This window comes from Nerophis ophidion, linkage group LG08 (assembly GCF_033978795.1).
Source record: "Nerophis ophidion isolate RoL-2023_Sa linkage group LG08, RoL_Noph_v1.0, whole genome shotgun sequence".
Lineage (NCBI taxonomy): Eukaryota > Metazoa > Chordata > Actinopteri > Syngnathiformes > Syngnathidae > Nerophis > Nerophis ophidion.
Genome location: NC_084618.1, coordinates 33,946,085 through 33,959,790, shown reverse-complemented (window position 1 = coordinate 33,959,790; position 13,706 = coordinate 33,946,085). Strand labels below are relative to the sequence as shown.

Below are 13,706 nucleotides of genomic sequence, written 5' to 3'. Positions count from 1 at the left end.
ATATATATATATATATATATATATATATAAATATAAATAAAACAGATGCTGAAGGAGAGAGAAATAAGGTAGGAGAAAAGGTGAATAAAAAAGCTAATTTGTTGAAAACTACATTTCAACTTTCTCTTTGTTTTTAGTCACCAACAATACAGATGCTTTTCATATGGGGGGCCCATTGTAGCACTGACTGCTATGTTTTCAAAAGTCATTACTAGATTTGTCACAAGTTGCTTTTTTTTTTTTTAGAAATAAGAGTCATCTGATTACTCACTAAATGTAGCGATAAAGTCGCTACGTTGGCCACACTGATCCCTTCTGCCGTCTTCTTATGCTCTGGCAAATGGTTAGCTACAGTTCAATGCATAATATCATTTACTGTACAGAGTTGTAACAACAAGCTACATTTAAAGACTGCCCCATTATGTGTTTATTCCAAATGTAGTTGTGGTGGCCCGCCACAAATTAATAAATGTATAGGAAACAATGGTGAGATTCACTAAAATAGTTGCTGAAGTGTCACTAATGTACATGCTAAAAGTATGTTATGTGACACACATTAATATTTCATATAACATTATTGACATATTACTGTATGTCAATAATGTTATATGTTAAATATCATGTTTACTCTGTATCTTACCAGAATCAGTACATCTGGCTGGCGGCAGGAAAGTTCAGCAAACACCACTCTAGCTTTTTGACCACCTATTTGAAGACATGACGTACATGTATTAAAACATTTTATAATCAATCAATTCTTTATTATCATATGTACAACATAAATTTGGTTGCACGTTCACACCGGAGAGTTTGGAGATCTGAATGGTGTGTGCGTGGCTCTCCAGACCAAAGCGTCCCAGACACTTCCTGCTATCTTGGTAGGGAAGGTTAAAGTTTCTCATTAGGTACTCAGTGGGATTCTCCTCCATGTTCAACTGATCTGCATATTGTTGGTTGAAGAAGCCCACTTTCTGCAGGAAAAAAAGACCACAGTGGAAAATTACAGCTTTACTCAATGTATTTCGCTGGATATGTCTTTACTTGTCCACAAACAGGGTATTGTAGGATTACATGGTTATCACAAGATTTAATTTTATGCATTACTACAAGTAGTAGTGTTGCTGCTGTGTGTTAAATGTGGTGTGTATTACTGCCTCTTCATACATGATATCAAGTTTATTTGGAGTGTGATGGTGGTTTTTGCAAGGTAATTCCAAAAATTAACTTTCTGTGCTTCAAAAGTAGTGTACCACATTACATAAAATATATAGGTAACGGTGTTGTAACAAATGTAAATATTATTACATTACTCGTTATTAGAAAAAGTAACCCTCTTACTATGTAAGAGCGTATTTCCTACCACTGCTCATCGACCAGAATTTTTGCCATTAAACAAGTTAAATCTAAATATTGCTTAGTCAAGTACCCTATCACAAGGGTTATTAACCTTTCCACTACAGAGGGGCCCAGAGTCCACTCAAATATTGACACTAAAATAAGTGGATCATATTCAGTAATAATAACCAACCGACTTATAGTTCAACAGAATAAACTTTGACAAAAGATATAAAATAACTGGTTACAATACAAAGATTATTACAAAGGCTTGAGTCAGGCTGATTACAAAAATAAATCCATCCATCCATTTCCTACCGCTTATTCCCCTTTGGGGTCGCGGGGGGCGCTGGTGCCTATCTCAGCTACAATCGGGCGGAAGGCGGGGTACACCGTGGAAAAGTCGCCACCTCATCGCAGTACAAAAATAAATACTAATCAAATATACTGCATAAGAAGGGACTCAAAACTGTTGAAAAACATAAATACAATTATGCAATACTAAAATATATACATTCTAATTTAATAATAATATAAATGTTTCTTAATCAAACTGTCAATACAATTTAAGTGCAAATGTAAATACAGCTTTACCATTTTAGGCATAGTTGTTGCACTTTGGAAAGTTCTCAATTACTTTAAGGCCTACTGAAACCCACTACTACCGACATGCAGTCTGTTTATATATCAGAGATGAAATCTTAAAGGGGAACATTATCACCAGACCTATGTAAGCGTCAATATATACCTTGATGTGCAGAAAAAAGATCATATATTTTTTTTACCAATTTCCGAACTCTAAATGGGTATTCCGAACTCTAAATTGGCGAATTAAACGCCTTTCTGTTCATCGCTCTTTTTGCGATGACGTCAGAACTTGACGTCTCCGAGGTAATAAAGCCGCCATTTTCATTTTCAACACATTACAAACACCGGGTCTCAGCTCTGTTATTTTTCGTTTTTTCGACTATTTTTGGAACTTTGGAGACATCATGCCTCGTTTGTGTCTTGTCGGAGGGTGTAACAACAATAACAGGGAGGGATTCAAGTTGCACCACCGGCTCGAAGATGCGAAAGTGTCTGCCGCCAGACCCCAATTGAATGTGCCAGAGTGTCTCCACATTTTACCGGCGATGCCAGACATGACACAGAAATGTATGGATAACCTGCAGATGCATTTGCAACGATAAATTCAACGAAATCAAAAAGGTGAGTTTTGTTGATGTTGACTTATGTGCTAATCAGACATATTTGGTTGCGGAGTGACTGCTACGCTAATCGACGCTAACATGCTATTTACCGGCGGTGCTAAAGCAGACATGGCACAGAGATGTATGGATAACCTGCAGATACATTTGCAACTATAAAGTCAACAAATTCACAAAGGTGAGTTTTGTTGATGTTGACTGCCAGCTAATCGATGCTAACATGCTACACTAATCGATGCTAACATGCTATTTACCGGCGGTGCTAAAGCAGACATGGCACAGAGATGTATGGATAACCTGCAGATGCATTTGCAACTATATTAAGTTTCCTTCCACCCACATTTAATGCAAAAAAAACACTTACCAATCGAAGCATTTAAGTTGCTCCAGTGTCACGAGATGCGAAAGTCCTGATCGTTTGGTTCGCACATTTTACCGGCGATGCTAACGCAGCTATTCGGCCATGCTATGGCTATGAATAGCGTCAATAGCTATTCGCTCAATAGCTTCAGTTTCTTCTTTAATACTTTCATACTCCAACCATCCGTTTCAATACATGCGTAATCTGTTGAATCGCTTAAGCCGCTGAAATCTGAGTCTGAATCCGAGCTAATGTCGCTATATCTTGCTGTGCTATTTACCATTGTTTGTTTACATTGGCAGCACTGTATGACGTCAGGGAAATGGATAGTCGCATCGCAAATAGCGAAAATAAAGCACTTTAAAGCATTTTTTAGGGTTATTCGGGGACCGGTAAAATTTCGAAAAAAAATTTCAAAAAATACAACAAGCCACTGGGAACTGATTTTTATTGTTTTTAACCCTTTTGAATAATAATGTTCCCCTTTAACATTGCAACACATGCCAATACGGCGAGTTTAGTTTACTAAATTGCAATTTTAAATTTTACGCAAGGTATCCCGTTGAAAACGTCGCGGAATGATGACGCTTATGTTGACGAGTGCTTATGACGTTATTGGTTAGAACGGACATTTTAGCCCAGCACCACTCACGCCTAAAGGTAGTCTCTTTTAATCGCATAATTACACAGTATTTTGGACATCTGCGTTGCGGAGTCTTTTGCAATTTGTTCAATTAATAATGGAGACTATAAAGAACAATGCTGTTGGTGGAAAGCAGTGGATTGCAGCTGCCTTTAGCAACCGAAACACAGCCGGTGTTTCTTTGTTTGTTGTGAAGCTTTAACACAGAGCGGTCAAGCGAACATGTTTCTCTATCACATGTCACCCAATTGTGATATTAAGTCGGCTCTTACCGGAGACTTCAGCTGGTTATGCGACCTCTTGCAGCTGTCAAAAAGGCAGCTGTGATCTTGGCTCCTCCATTGGCTTCTCTCAGAGACACTGGCGTTCACCGCAGCCCTCCGACTTTCAGGTATGACTTTATAATCTCACTAAAACACTACTAACACAATAAGCAGGTAAGGTATTTTACAGAATTATCCTAGTAAATGTGTAATAACATCTGAATCGCTCCCACTGCCGCCGCCTGGAGCCGTCGCCTTTTTAATTTTTTTTATAGTGCTTCACTCTAACTTTCCTCATCCACGAATCTTTCATCCTCGCTCAAATTAATGGGGAAATTGTCGCTTTCTCGGTCGGACTCGCTCTCGCTGCTGGTGGCTATGATTATAAACAATGTGAGGAAGTTTGGAGCCCTCACACCGGTGATGTCACGCGCACATCGTCTGCTACTTCCGGTACAGGCAAGGCTTTTTTATTAACGACCAAAAGTTGCGAACTTTATCGTCGATGTTCTCTACTAAATCCTTTCAGCAAAGATATGGCAAAATCGCAAAATGATCAAGTATGACACATACAATGGACCTGCTATCCCCGTTTAAATAAGATAATCTCATTTCCGTAGGCCTTTTAGCTCCAAACTTCTTCTGTTTGTGTGATATTTTCATTACTGCCACAAGTGGTGGAAAAGCGTATTACAACAACAACATAAGGACCACAGCTGAGTAACACCCGATAGTCTTTGGCGGCCTTCTAGGGGGCGCTCCCGGCCCAACAATGGGCCCTGTGGTTAAAAGGGAACTGCATTTTTTGGAATTTTGCCTATCGCTCAAATTGCATTCAAGTATGTAACAATCGGCTTGTCCTAGGTGGCTAAAAATGCAGCTCATGGGACCATTTCATTCAGTCTCTGAATCACTTTAAAAATGCATCCAAAAACCGCCAACAATAGAAAGAATGAACACTGAGGAACTGTTTGCTAGCGTAATAACGTATCGCCTTGCGACTGCATAGCCGTAAGCCAGCTTCTGCGTCAGCAGCTGCATGGCTTTTAAGTTAGTAATGCGATAGGACACTAATCTGTACTGATTGAGACACAAAAATGATAATATTACAGTATCTGTACAGTATTAGCCCACATTCCATGTTTTATGTGTGCAGAGCTCAACAGTATATGTTGTTGTAATAACAAGCATGATGTGCGTGATGATCAATATTATAGTGACTCACTCGATGGATAGTTTGTTTGGTCAAGCTGTCTGGGAAGTTGATTTTGGGTAAGAATTAAATTTTTTTTCAACATAGATTGGTTCTAAGTTCCACATTTGCAGACTGTCGTGTGGGAGTGTGGGGAAAAATCGATTCGAATACGTATTGCGATTCTCACATTGTGCGATTCACAGTCGATTCTCATTTAAAAAAAAAAAATTTTTTTATTTATCAATCCAACAAAACAATACACAGCAATATCATAACAATGCAATCCAATTCCAAAACCAAACCTGGCCCAGCAACGCTCAGAACTGCAATAAACAGAGCAATTGAAAGGAGACACAAACACGACACAGAACAAACCAAAAGTAGTGAAACAAAATTGAATATTATCAACAACAGTATCAATATTAGTTATAATTTCAGCATAGCAGTGATTAAAAATCCCTCATTTACATTATCATTAGACATTTAAAAAAAAGGAACAATAGTCACAGTGGCTTACACTTGCATCGCATCTCATAAGCTTGACAACACACTGTGTTCGATGTTTTCACAAAGATAAAATAAGTCGTATTTTTGGTTCGTTTAATAGTTAACAAATTTACATTATTGTAATCAGTTGAGAAAACATTGCCCTTTACAATTATAAAATCTTTTAAAAAAAAATCTACTACTCTGCTAGTATGTCAGTAGATCCTGCTGAAATCCCATGTATTGAATGAATACAGAATCGTTTTGAATCGGAAAAATATCGTTTTTGAATCGAGAATGGCGTTGAATCGAAAAATAATCGATACATAATCGAATCGCGACCCCCAAGAATCGATATTGAATCGAATCGTGGGACACCCAAAGATTCGCAGCCCTACTGTCTTGGCTTCTTTCTGTTCCAAAATTTCACCCTCCGGTTTTTTGCTCCCCTGTATAACCAGTAGTTTATCTTACGTATATTCAGCTTAATAGAGATATTTTGAACTCATTTGTTCAAAAACAGTCGTCTTGTTGTCTATTACAGAGTCTGCCATGATTACGACACACGTTTGTTTTCAGAAGTAGGAGCACACATTTGTTGCCAGAAGTCGGAAGTGCGTTGCTGTGGAAACGGAAATAAATGCGCTAAGGAAAGAAGTTCCGATACAGCTAAAAATTACTAAATACAGAAAATATTGTACATATTACATATTGTTACTAATGTGTCAGTTACTACACTATAAATATACTTGCAGTGTGTGTATACAAAACATTGATGGAAAGTTTTGACGTTTTTTAGAGGACTTTGAAGGCTACAACAGTGACTCCATTAGCCTCATCTTGCAAGTGTTTGTCAAATGTAGAATCCTAAAAAACACGACTTAAGTGTTCTTGTCTCTCATTATAATTGGGAAAGATAAGCAACATTCTAAAAAAAAGTGCAGTTCCCCTTTGAGAAACACTGCCCTAAGACATATTTGGTGATAGCATATTAATTGATCACACATTTTAAAATCTTTATCAGTGTTTCTCTTACGATAAATATTAAATTGTAAATTCAATTTGATCTATCTGCAACTATCTATACATATATCTATAACTATCAATACATATATCTATTTATGCACAACATTCTAATTTTAAATGTATATATTTTTATCTACCTACCTATATAGCTGTCTATCTATATCTATTGACAATAGCTATATATTATTTGTATATATACAGTAATTAATACCTTTTACACAAGCATTTTCTTTAGAGCTTAAGTAAAAAAATTATTAACTTTTCATTTTATTCAACATTTTTTTTAATCTAAGTGCCAGGTCACAACAGAAGTAATTTAAAGATACTTTTCATGTAGAACAGGTCCATAAAACATTGTTCTTTGATTACATTATCTACAATGAATAATATTTTGTTATTTACGCAACAGCATCTTAGCACATGTACCTGTACACGTGTTTCTATTGATTATCAGCCTATTAAATGCACGTGCAAACCAAATGTAAGTGAAAAGTAATTACATTACAAAGATAGGTGTATGCACATGCTGTTCCGAATAAATGGGTGTAAGATTGAACAAAAATTGGTCTTTGCTTACCAAACGGTGATTCTTCCTCATCTCACCTTTAGTCTGGAAAAAAATAAAAAATAAAATCACTCAAGGTGGTAATGTACAGATAACATAATTGAACTTATCAAATCGGACATACGTACAGGAGTTAGTTTACCAGTAAGCAGTAACAGTAGAGTACTCTTCCCAACACCATTTGGTCCGACTATACAAACTGGGGAAAAAATAAATGGAGACAGTGAACAGTGGATGCAACATAGGGGGAAAAGTTTTAATGATGCAAGAACAGTGATGCGGTAATTGGGTTGTACTGGCCCTGATCATAAATATGATACATGCTGAAGTGTGTTATTCAAATTATTGGCCATCTTTGCATGAACACACTGACTATATTGACTTTCATTCTGATAAGAATATGATACATTCTTGTGTTCATAAAATATACAAAAACTACAAAATGACAATATACAGTGGTTGACGTGTATACATGTCCACGTTAATGTGACTCCAATCAGAAAACTCTGCATATTCAAATTGTGCTTACCGTACTTACATATAAACAAATACACACGTAGGGATCGCCTTCACACGTACACAACTTAGATGATACAACAGTACAGATAGCTAGAGGATGTGGTCAGAAATGTAAATTAATTCATCATTTGCAACCATGTGCAATAAATGTTATTTTATCAGTGGCGGTCCACTAAGGAAACATTTGAATTGCCACAATTACCCATTATCTCACTTTTAAACACAATAGACAAACTGTCTGATTGCAGCCTGTCATTCCAACTTTCTACAATAGATGGCATTGTAACTCTCCACCAGAGTGCTCAGGAATCAGTTTAGCCAGTTGGTATTTGAGATTAGTAAAAGGGTGAATGTGACTAAGAGAGGCAAGCGGTAGAAAATGGATGGGTGGAAAACAGCTGACATTAGTGACGTGTCTACAAAGCGGCCATCTTTACTTTCCCATTTAAGGCGGTGGAAGAAAATGAGTTAATATTAAAAAAAAATCATAATGTTCTTATCATAATTAACTCAGGAAGGGGAAGCAGTGCCCTGTCAAGACCGTGTATGGTGCGAATGGTGTTCTGCTGACCTCGACTGCGGATGTTGTGGATCGGTGGAAAGAATACTTCTAAGACCTCCTCAATCCCACCATCACGTCTTCCTATGAGGAAGCAGTGCCTGGGAAATCTGTGGTGGGCTCTCCCATTTCTGGGGCTGAGGTTGCCGAGGTAGTTAAAAAGCTCCTCGGAGGCAAGGGGTGGTTGAGATCCGCCCGGAGTTCCTTAAGGCTCTGGATGATGTGGGACTGTCTTGGTTGACAAGACTCTGCAGCATCGCGTGGACATCGGGGGCGGTACCTCTGGATTGGCAGACCGGGGTGGTGGTTTTTCTCTTTAAGAAGGGGAACCGGAGGGTGTGTTCCAACTATCTTGCGATCACACTCCTCAGCCTTCCCGGTAAGGTCTATCCAGGTGTGCTGGACAGGAGGCTACGCCGGATAGTCGAACCTCGATTCAGGAGGAACAGTGTGGTTTTTGTCCTGGTCGTGGAACTGTGGACCAGCTCTATACTCTCGGCAGGATCCTTGAGGGTGCATTGGAGTTTGCCCAACCAGTCTACATGTGCTTTGGGGACTTGGAGAAGGGATTCGACCGTGTGGGGAGTGCTCAGAGAGTATGGGGTATCGGATTGTCTGATTGTGGCGGTTCGCTCCCTGTATGATCAGTGTCAGAGCTTGGTCCGCATTGCCGGCAGTAAGTCGGACACGTTTCCAGTGAGAATTGGACTCCGCCAAGGCTGTCCTTTGTCACCAATTCTGTTCATAACTTTTATGGACAGAATTTCTAGGCGCAGTCAAGGCGTTGAGGGGTTCCGGTTTGGTGGCCGCAGGATTAGGTTTCTGCTATTTGCAGATGATGTGGTCCTGATGGCTTCATCTGGCCGGGATCTTCAGCTCTCACTGGATCGGTTTGCAGCAGAGTGTGAAGCGACCGGGATGAGAATCAGCACCCCCAAGTCCGAGTCCATGGTTCTCAGTCGGAAAAGGGTGGAGTGCCATCTCCGGTTAGGGAGGAGACCCTGCCCCAAGTGGAGGAGTTGAAGTACCTCAGAGTCTTGTTCACGAGTGAGGGAAGAGTGGATCGCAAAATCGACAGACGGATTGGCGCGGCGTCTTCAGTAATGCGGATGCTGTATCGATCCGTTGTGGTGAACAAGGAGCTGAGCCTTAAGGCAAAGCTCTCAATTTACCGGTCGATCTACGTTCCCATCCTCACCTATGGTAATAAGCTTTGGGTCGTGACCGAAAGGGCAAGATCAGGGGTACAAGCGGCCGAAATGAGTTTCCTCCGCCGTGTGGCAGGGCTCTCCCTTAGAGATAGCGTGAGAAGCTCTGCCATTCGGGAGGAGCTCAAAGTAAAGCCGCTGCTCCTCCACATCGAGAGGAGCCAGATGAGGTGGTTCGGGCGTCTGGTCAGGATGCCACCCGAACGCCTCCCTAGGGAGGTGATTAGGGCACGTCCAACCGGTAGGAGACCATGGGGAAGACCCAGGACACGTTGGGAAGACTATGTCTCCCGGCTGGCCTGGGAACGCCTCGGTATCCCCCAGGAAGAGCCGGACGAAGTGGCTGGGGAGAGGGAAGTCTGGGCTTCCCTGCTTAGGCTGCTGCCCCCGCGACCCGACCTCGGATGAGCGGAGGAAGATGGATGGATGGATGGATGGTTCTTAATTCTAAACTGATTTTCCTTCCGATTACTTTACTGTCAATGTCAAATCATGTGCTATTAATACATTGCTAGTGTCCTTGTTTCAACCATACGGCTTGTTTTGCTAACTTTTTGTTGTCTTCTTATCCGTCGCTTAGCTTTGCTGCAACATTGCACTAGCGCATGTAGTTATATCTATGATTATAATGCCTTGCTTCTGGCCAAGGGGAAACACCATTGCACTTTTTCACTTTGTCTTTATTAATTAGCGCAGTATACAGCCACTGTGTGTCAGTCACTCCACATACGAGACGCTGAGCCAACACGGCTAACTCCACCATTAAACGCTAAAGTCATACGTCAACAGGCACCATTCTTTAAAAGGCAACACCAATTATCAGACACTTTCGGTAGTTTCAACATGAAAGCAGTATCACTTATGGTCAATTATGTGAATGACTGTTATCCTCAGATGAAAGGTTATAGGTTAGGCCAGTGATTCTCAAACTGTGGTACGTGTATCACTTGGAGTACGCCATAGAATCACTTGCTTAAAGTAGAGTGTTTTATTTTCCAATTTTCTAACACAGCGTCACTATTCGAACTGTGTGAAATGTTACAGTGACCAGAAATATCAAATATACATGTTACATAAAACCTCTGCCTTCTTTTAAATAAATACTTGGGCCTACTAAGCTACTGTATTCTTATGTTGGTCATTATGGTGGTACTTGGAGAGCAAGGTTTTTTCTGAGGTGGTACTTAGTGAAAACAGTTTAAGAACTACTGCAATATGATGTTCAGGAACAACACAGGCACACACCTCTTTAAACTGTTGGACCACTAGTATCCACAGTGAACTCATTGTTGCCCCTGGCTACATAACACCACTGTTTCAACATTCTTTATGAAATCCACACTGCAAAAAGAATGGTTCAAATACAAAAGGCCCAACAACTACACAACATTCATGCACATGATGTGTGCATGAAAACCTTAGATACTAACTGACCAGATACATTGGTGAACAGATGAAAAGACAGATAAACAGTGTCTGTTTCTGTCAAGCTTCTGCAAACTTACTTCTTGATTCCATGTCAATTCCAAAGTCTACATTCTTGAAGAGATGCTTCTGACTGTCGTAGCTGAAATCAACACCTGGAATAAACACAAACAAAGTAAATATAGGCTTTTGATCATTTGCATTAGGCCAAGTCTAATATAAGTTCTCCCAAGCTTAAGGTTTGGACCCAAAAGGGTACTTTTTGTTAGGTCACCTGTTTTGCTTTTAATTATCAGTTTATTGTTTATCCTTATTTTGAGACAATCAGTCCATATTTTAATAAATTAGAAATCCTACCAAGCAATAACGCATTCTGACCCCATTTGCACACAATTTTTGTCCTTATAACAAGATTGGTAAACAAGAGACCAATTCAATTACAGTCATACCAATTGTTCCCAATATTCTCTTTGGGGTTGGTTGTCACATAAATTTATACATAATTGTGTGTGCTCAAAGACTATGCACGGACTGCCCGCAGTCATCAGATCTTCCATTGCCTTGTTGTAGTTTCCTGTGAAATTTTACTTGTGCGCGTTGTTTACATTTTCATGTCACAGCGCCCTGCACTGACTATGTGGAAGTGGCGCTTCTCTGCCTGCCTGCTCATCACCGTAGAAAGTCAATCGTATGTACGGCCATTATATTCAAAGGACGGCTGTTGTCGGAGTACTCAAGTGTTTAATTTAAACATTTTCCTGATTTTGATTTTATGATATCTTGCATTGTGCCTAAAATGCATAATTGTGCCACATTCAATGCGTGTCGAGAAAAATACATGCGAAGTAGGGGTGGGCGATATGGCTTAAAATCTATATTGTGATAGATATTCCAACCTCCAGCCATTATATATATATATATATATATATATATATATATATATATATATATATATATAGTATATCAAAATATATTATTTGGTATCTAAATGATAATATAACCCTTTAAAAAGTGGTTACAAAGGTTCATAATTGGTCTGCTGACATATGCGGTAACCAAATGTGTAATTTCCAGATGTAGAATTTTTCTACCAACTATTAATCATCTATTGATCAATTTACTGCTAATATCTGCTTACTTTCTGTTGTCACATGGTTCTATTAACACTTTTGTTAAAAATTAATGAGCACTTATTTATCTATTGTTTGAATACTTAACATTGGTTCTTGGCGATACCACAAATGTGGGTACGGACTAAGTAGTGACAGTATTGGTTATTCTAATGCTGATATTGACACTTGAAATTTTCAAGACCATTTAAGGCTTAAACTTTTGAACACAGGCATACTCACAAAAAAACACAAGATGATGGTGTAAAAATACCAAATACATATATAAATTATTTCCTACAACTGGCTCTAAATGGCAGCACGGTGAACCAGGGGTTAGTGTGTGTCATACTATACGAAGGTCCTGCGTTCGAGCCCCAGGCTCAGGGTCTTTCTGTGTGGAGGTTGCTAGTTCTCCCTGTAACTGCCTGGGTTCCCTTCGGCGAGTACTACGGCTTCCTCCGGCTTCCAAAGACATGCACCTGGGGATAGGCTGATTGGCAACACTAAGTTGGCCCGAGTTTGTGAATGTTGTCTATTTGTGCGATAAGGTGGCGAATGTCCGAAGTGTAATCTGTTTTCCGCCCGAGTGCAGCTCGGATAGGCTCCAGTACTCCCCCTAGACCCAAGAGGGACAAGTGGTAAAAAATGGATGGATTGATGGCTCAGATTTAAATCCTTTTTTTTTTGTCCTTGAAAAGCCTCTTTTGTCCTGTGATTTATTTCCTGACTTTGATAACGAAAACAAAAATGAAAACATTTAGATCTTTAGTGTCAACTATGTAATGATGTTATACTTGGTATCCTTAGTGTCAATATTTGTTTTGATCTGCTCTCCTTTTGTTAACATACAAGAGCTGTAGCTTGCGGTTAGCATATCCTCTTACGTTGTTTAGTATATCATGATTAGCAATTCCTTGTCCTTCAGCCATGATACTTGTAAGAAACATTGTTTATTTGCCGCAATGGAGGCGATGATTGTCAACTTCGAAGTGGCTTTGCACTGTGAAGGGACCTTAGCCACTAGCGAGAATGCTACATTGGGTTGAGGAGGCGTTTGTTTTCTCGTCACTGTCAAATTTGTAGGACACAGCTAGAACGTATCAACAACATGCATTATCCCAATATAGCGACAGTATTGAAAGCTCTATTTACTTTACAAATCAATTTAAATTATATTGTATATCGTGTACACAGTGCCTTCCCGAAAGATGGACGTCATTGCTCATTTTGCTTGATGATGCTTTATGTTATGTATGTAATGCAAGTCATCCTTCAGATTGAGTTCTGCCCTTGTTGAAATACGTTACATTACGACTATTGAAAGATATGTTGAAAAAATTCACACGCAAATAAAAAGTGTGATAACAAACCATTTCAGCCAATATGGGCCACACTGTTTTAAGATTCAGATTTTTGTTAAATAAACAAATAATTGTAATCTGTATTTATAGTCACACTTTCTGGATTGTGTTTACATTCAGTCTGTGTCAGTTACAACAAAAGCACCCTTCTTGGTAAGGTTGGGGAGGCGGGTGTTACGTGGCAGGAAGGTCACCTACGCAGTGGTAGGTGATGCTATTTATTTAATGACTATTATATTATTTTAAGTTTTTATAAACCCTCCACACATCTTTCACGCATACTTATAACAATTCAAATGATCTTAAAACACACAAAAACCAAATTCATTTGAACATGAAGATTTAAATGGGTATTCAAATGTCCATTTCTTTTTATAACCATTAACTGTACTCAATTGAACTTTAAAAACTGCAATGCACTAAAACATAGTAAGTTAATC

The 13,706-nt window shown here is 39.2% G+C and overlaps 1 protein-coding gene across 1 annotated transcript in view; it reads right to left on the bottom strand.

Moving 5' to 3' along the window:
• abcf1 (ATP-binding cassette, sub-family F (GCN20), member 1) overlaps positions 1 to 13,706 on the bottom strand; it is a 63,240-nt gene that overhangs the window by 13,645 nt on the left and 35,889 nt on the right. Inside the window, exons 19-23 of the mRNA XM_061908339.1 lie at positions 10,874 to 10,948; positions 7,211 to 7,281; positions 7,095 to 7,127; positions 803 to 971; positions 641 to 705 (exon numbers count right to left, since the gene is read on the bottom strand). Coding sequence (XP_061764323.1) covers positions 641 to 705; positions 803 to 971; positions 7,095 to 7,127; positions 7,211 to 7,281; positions 10,874 to 10,948 — 413 coding nt within the window. The remainder of the gene's footprint in view (positions 1 to 640; positions 706 to 802; positions 972 to 7,094; positions 7,128 to 7,210; positions 7,282 to 10,873; positions 10,949 to 13,706) is intronic.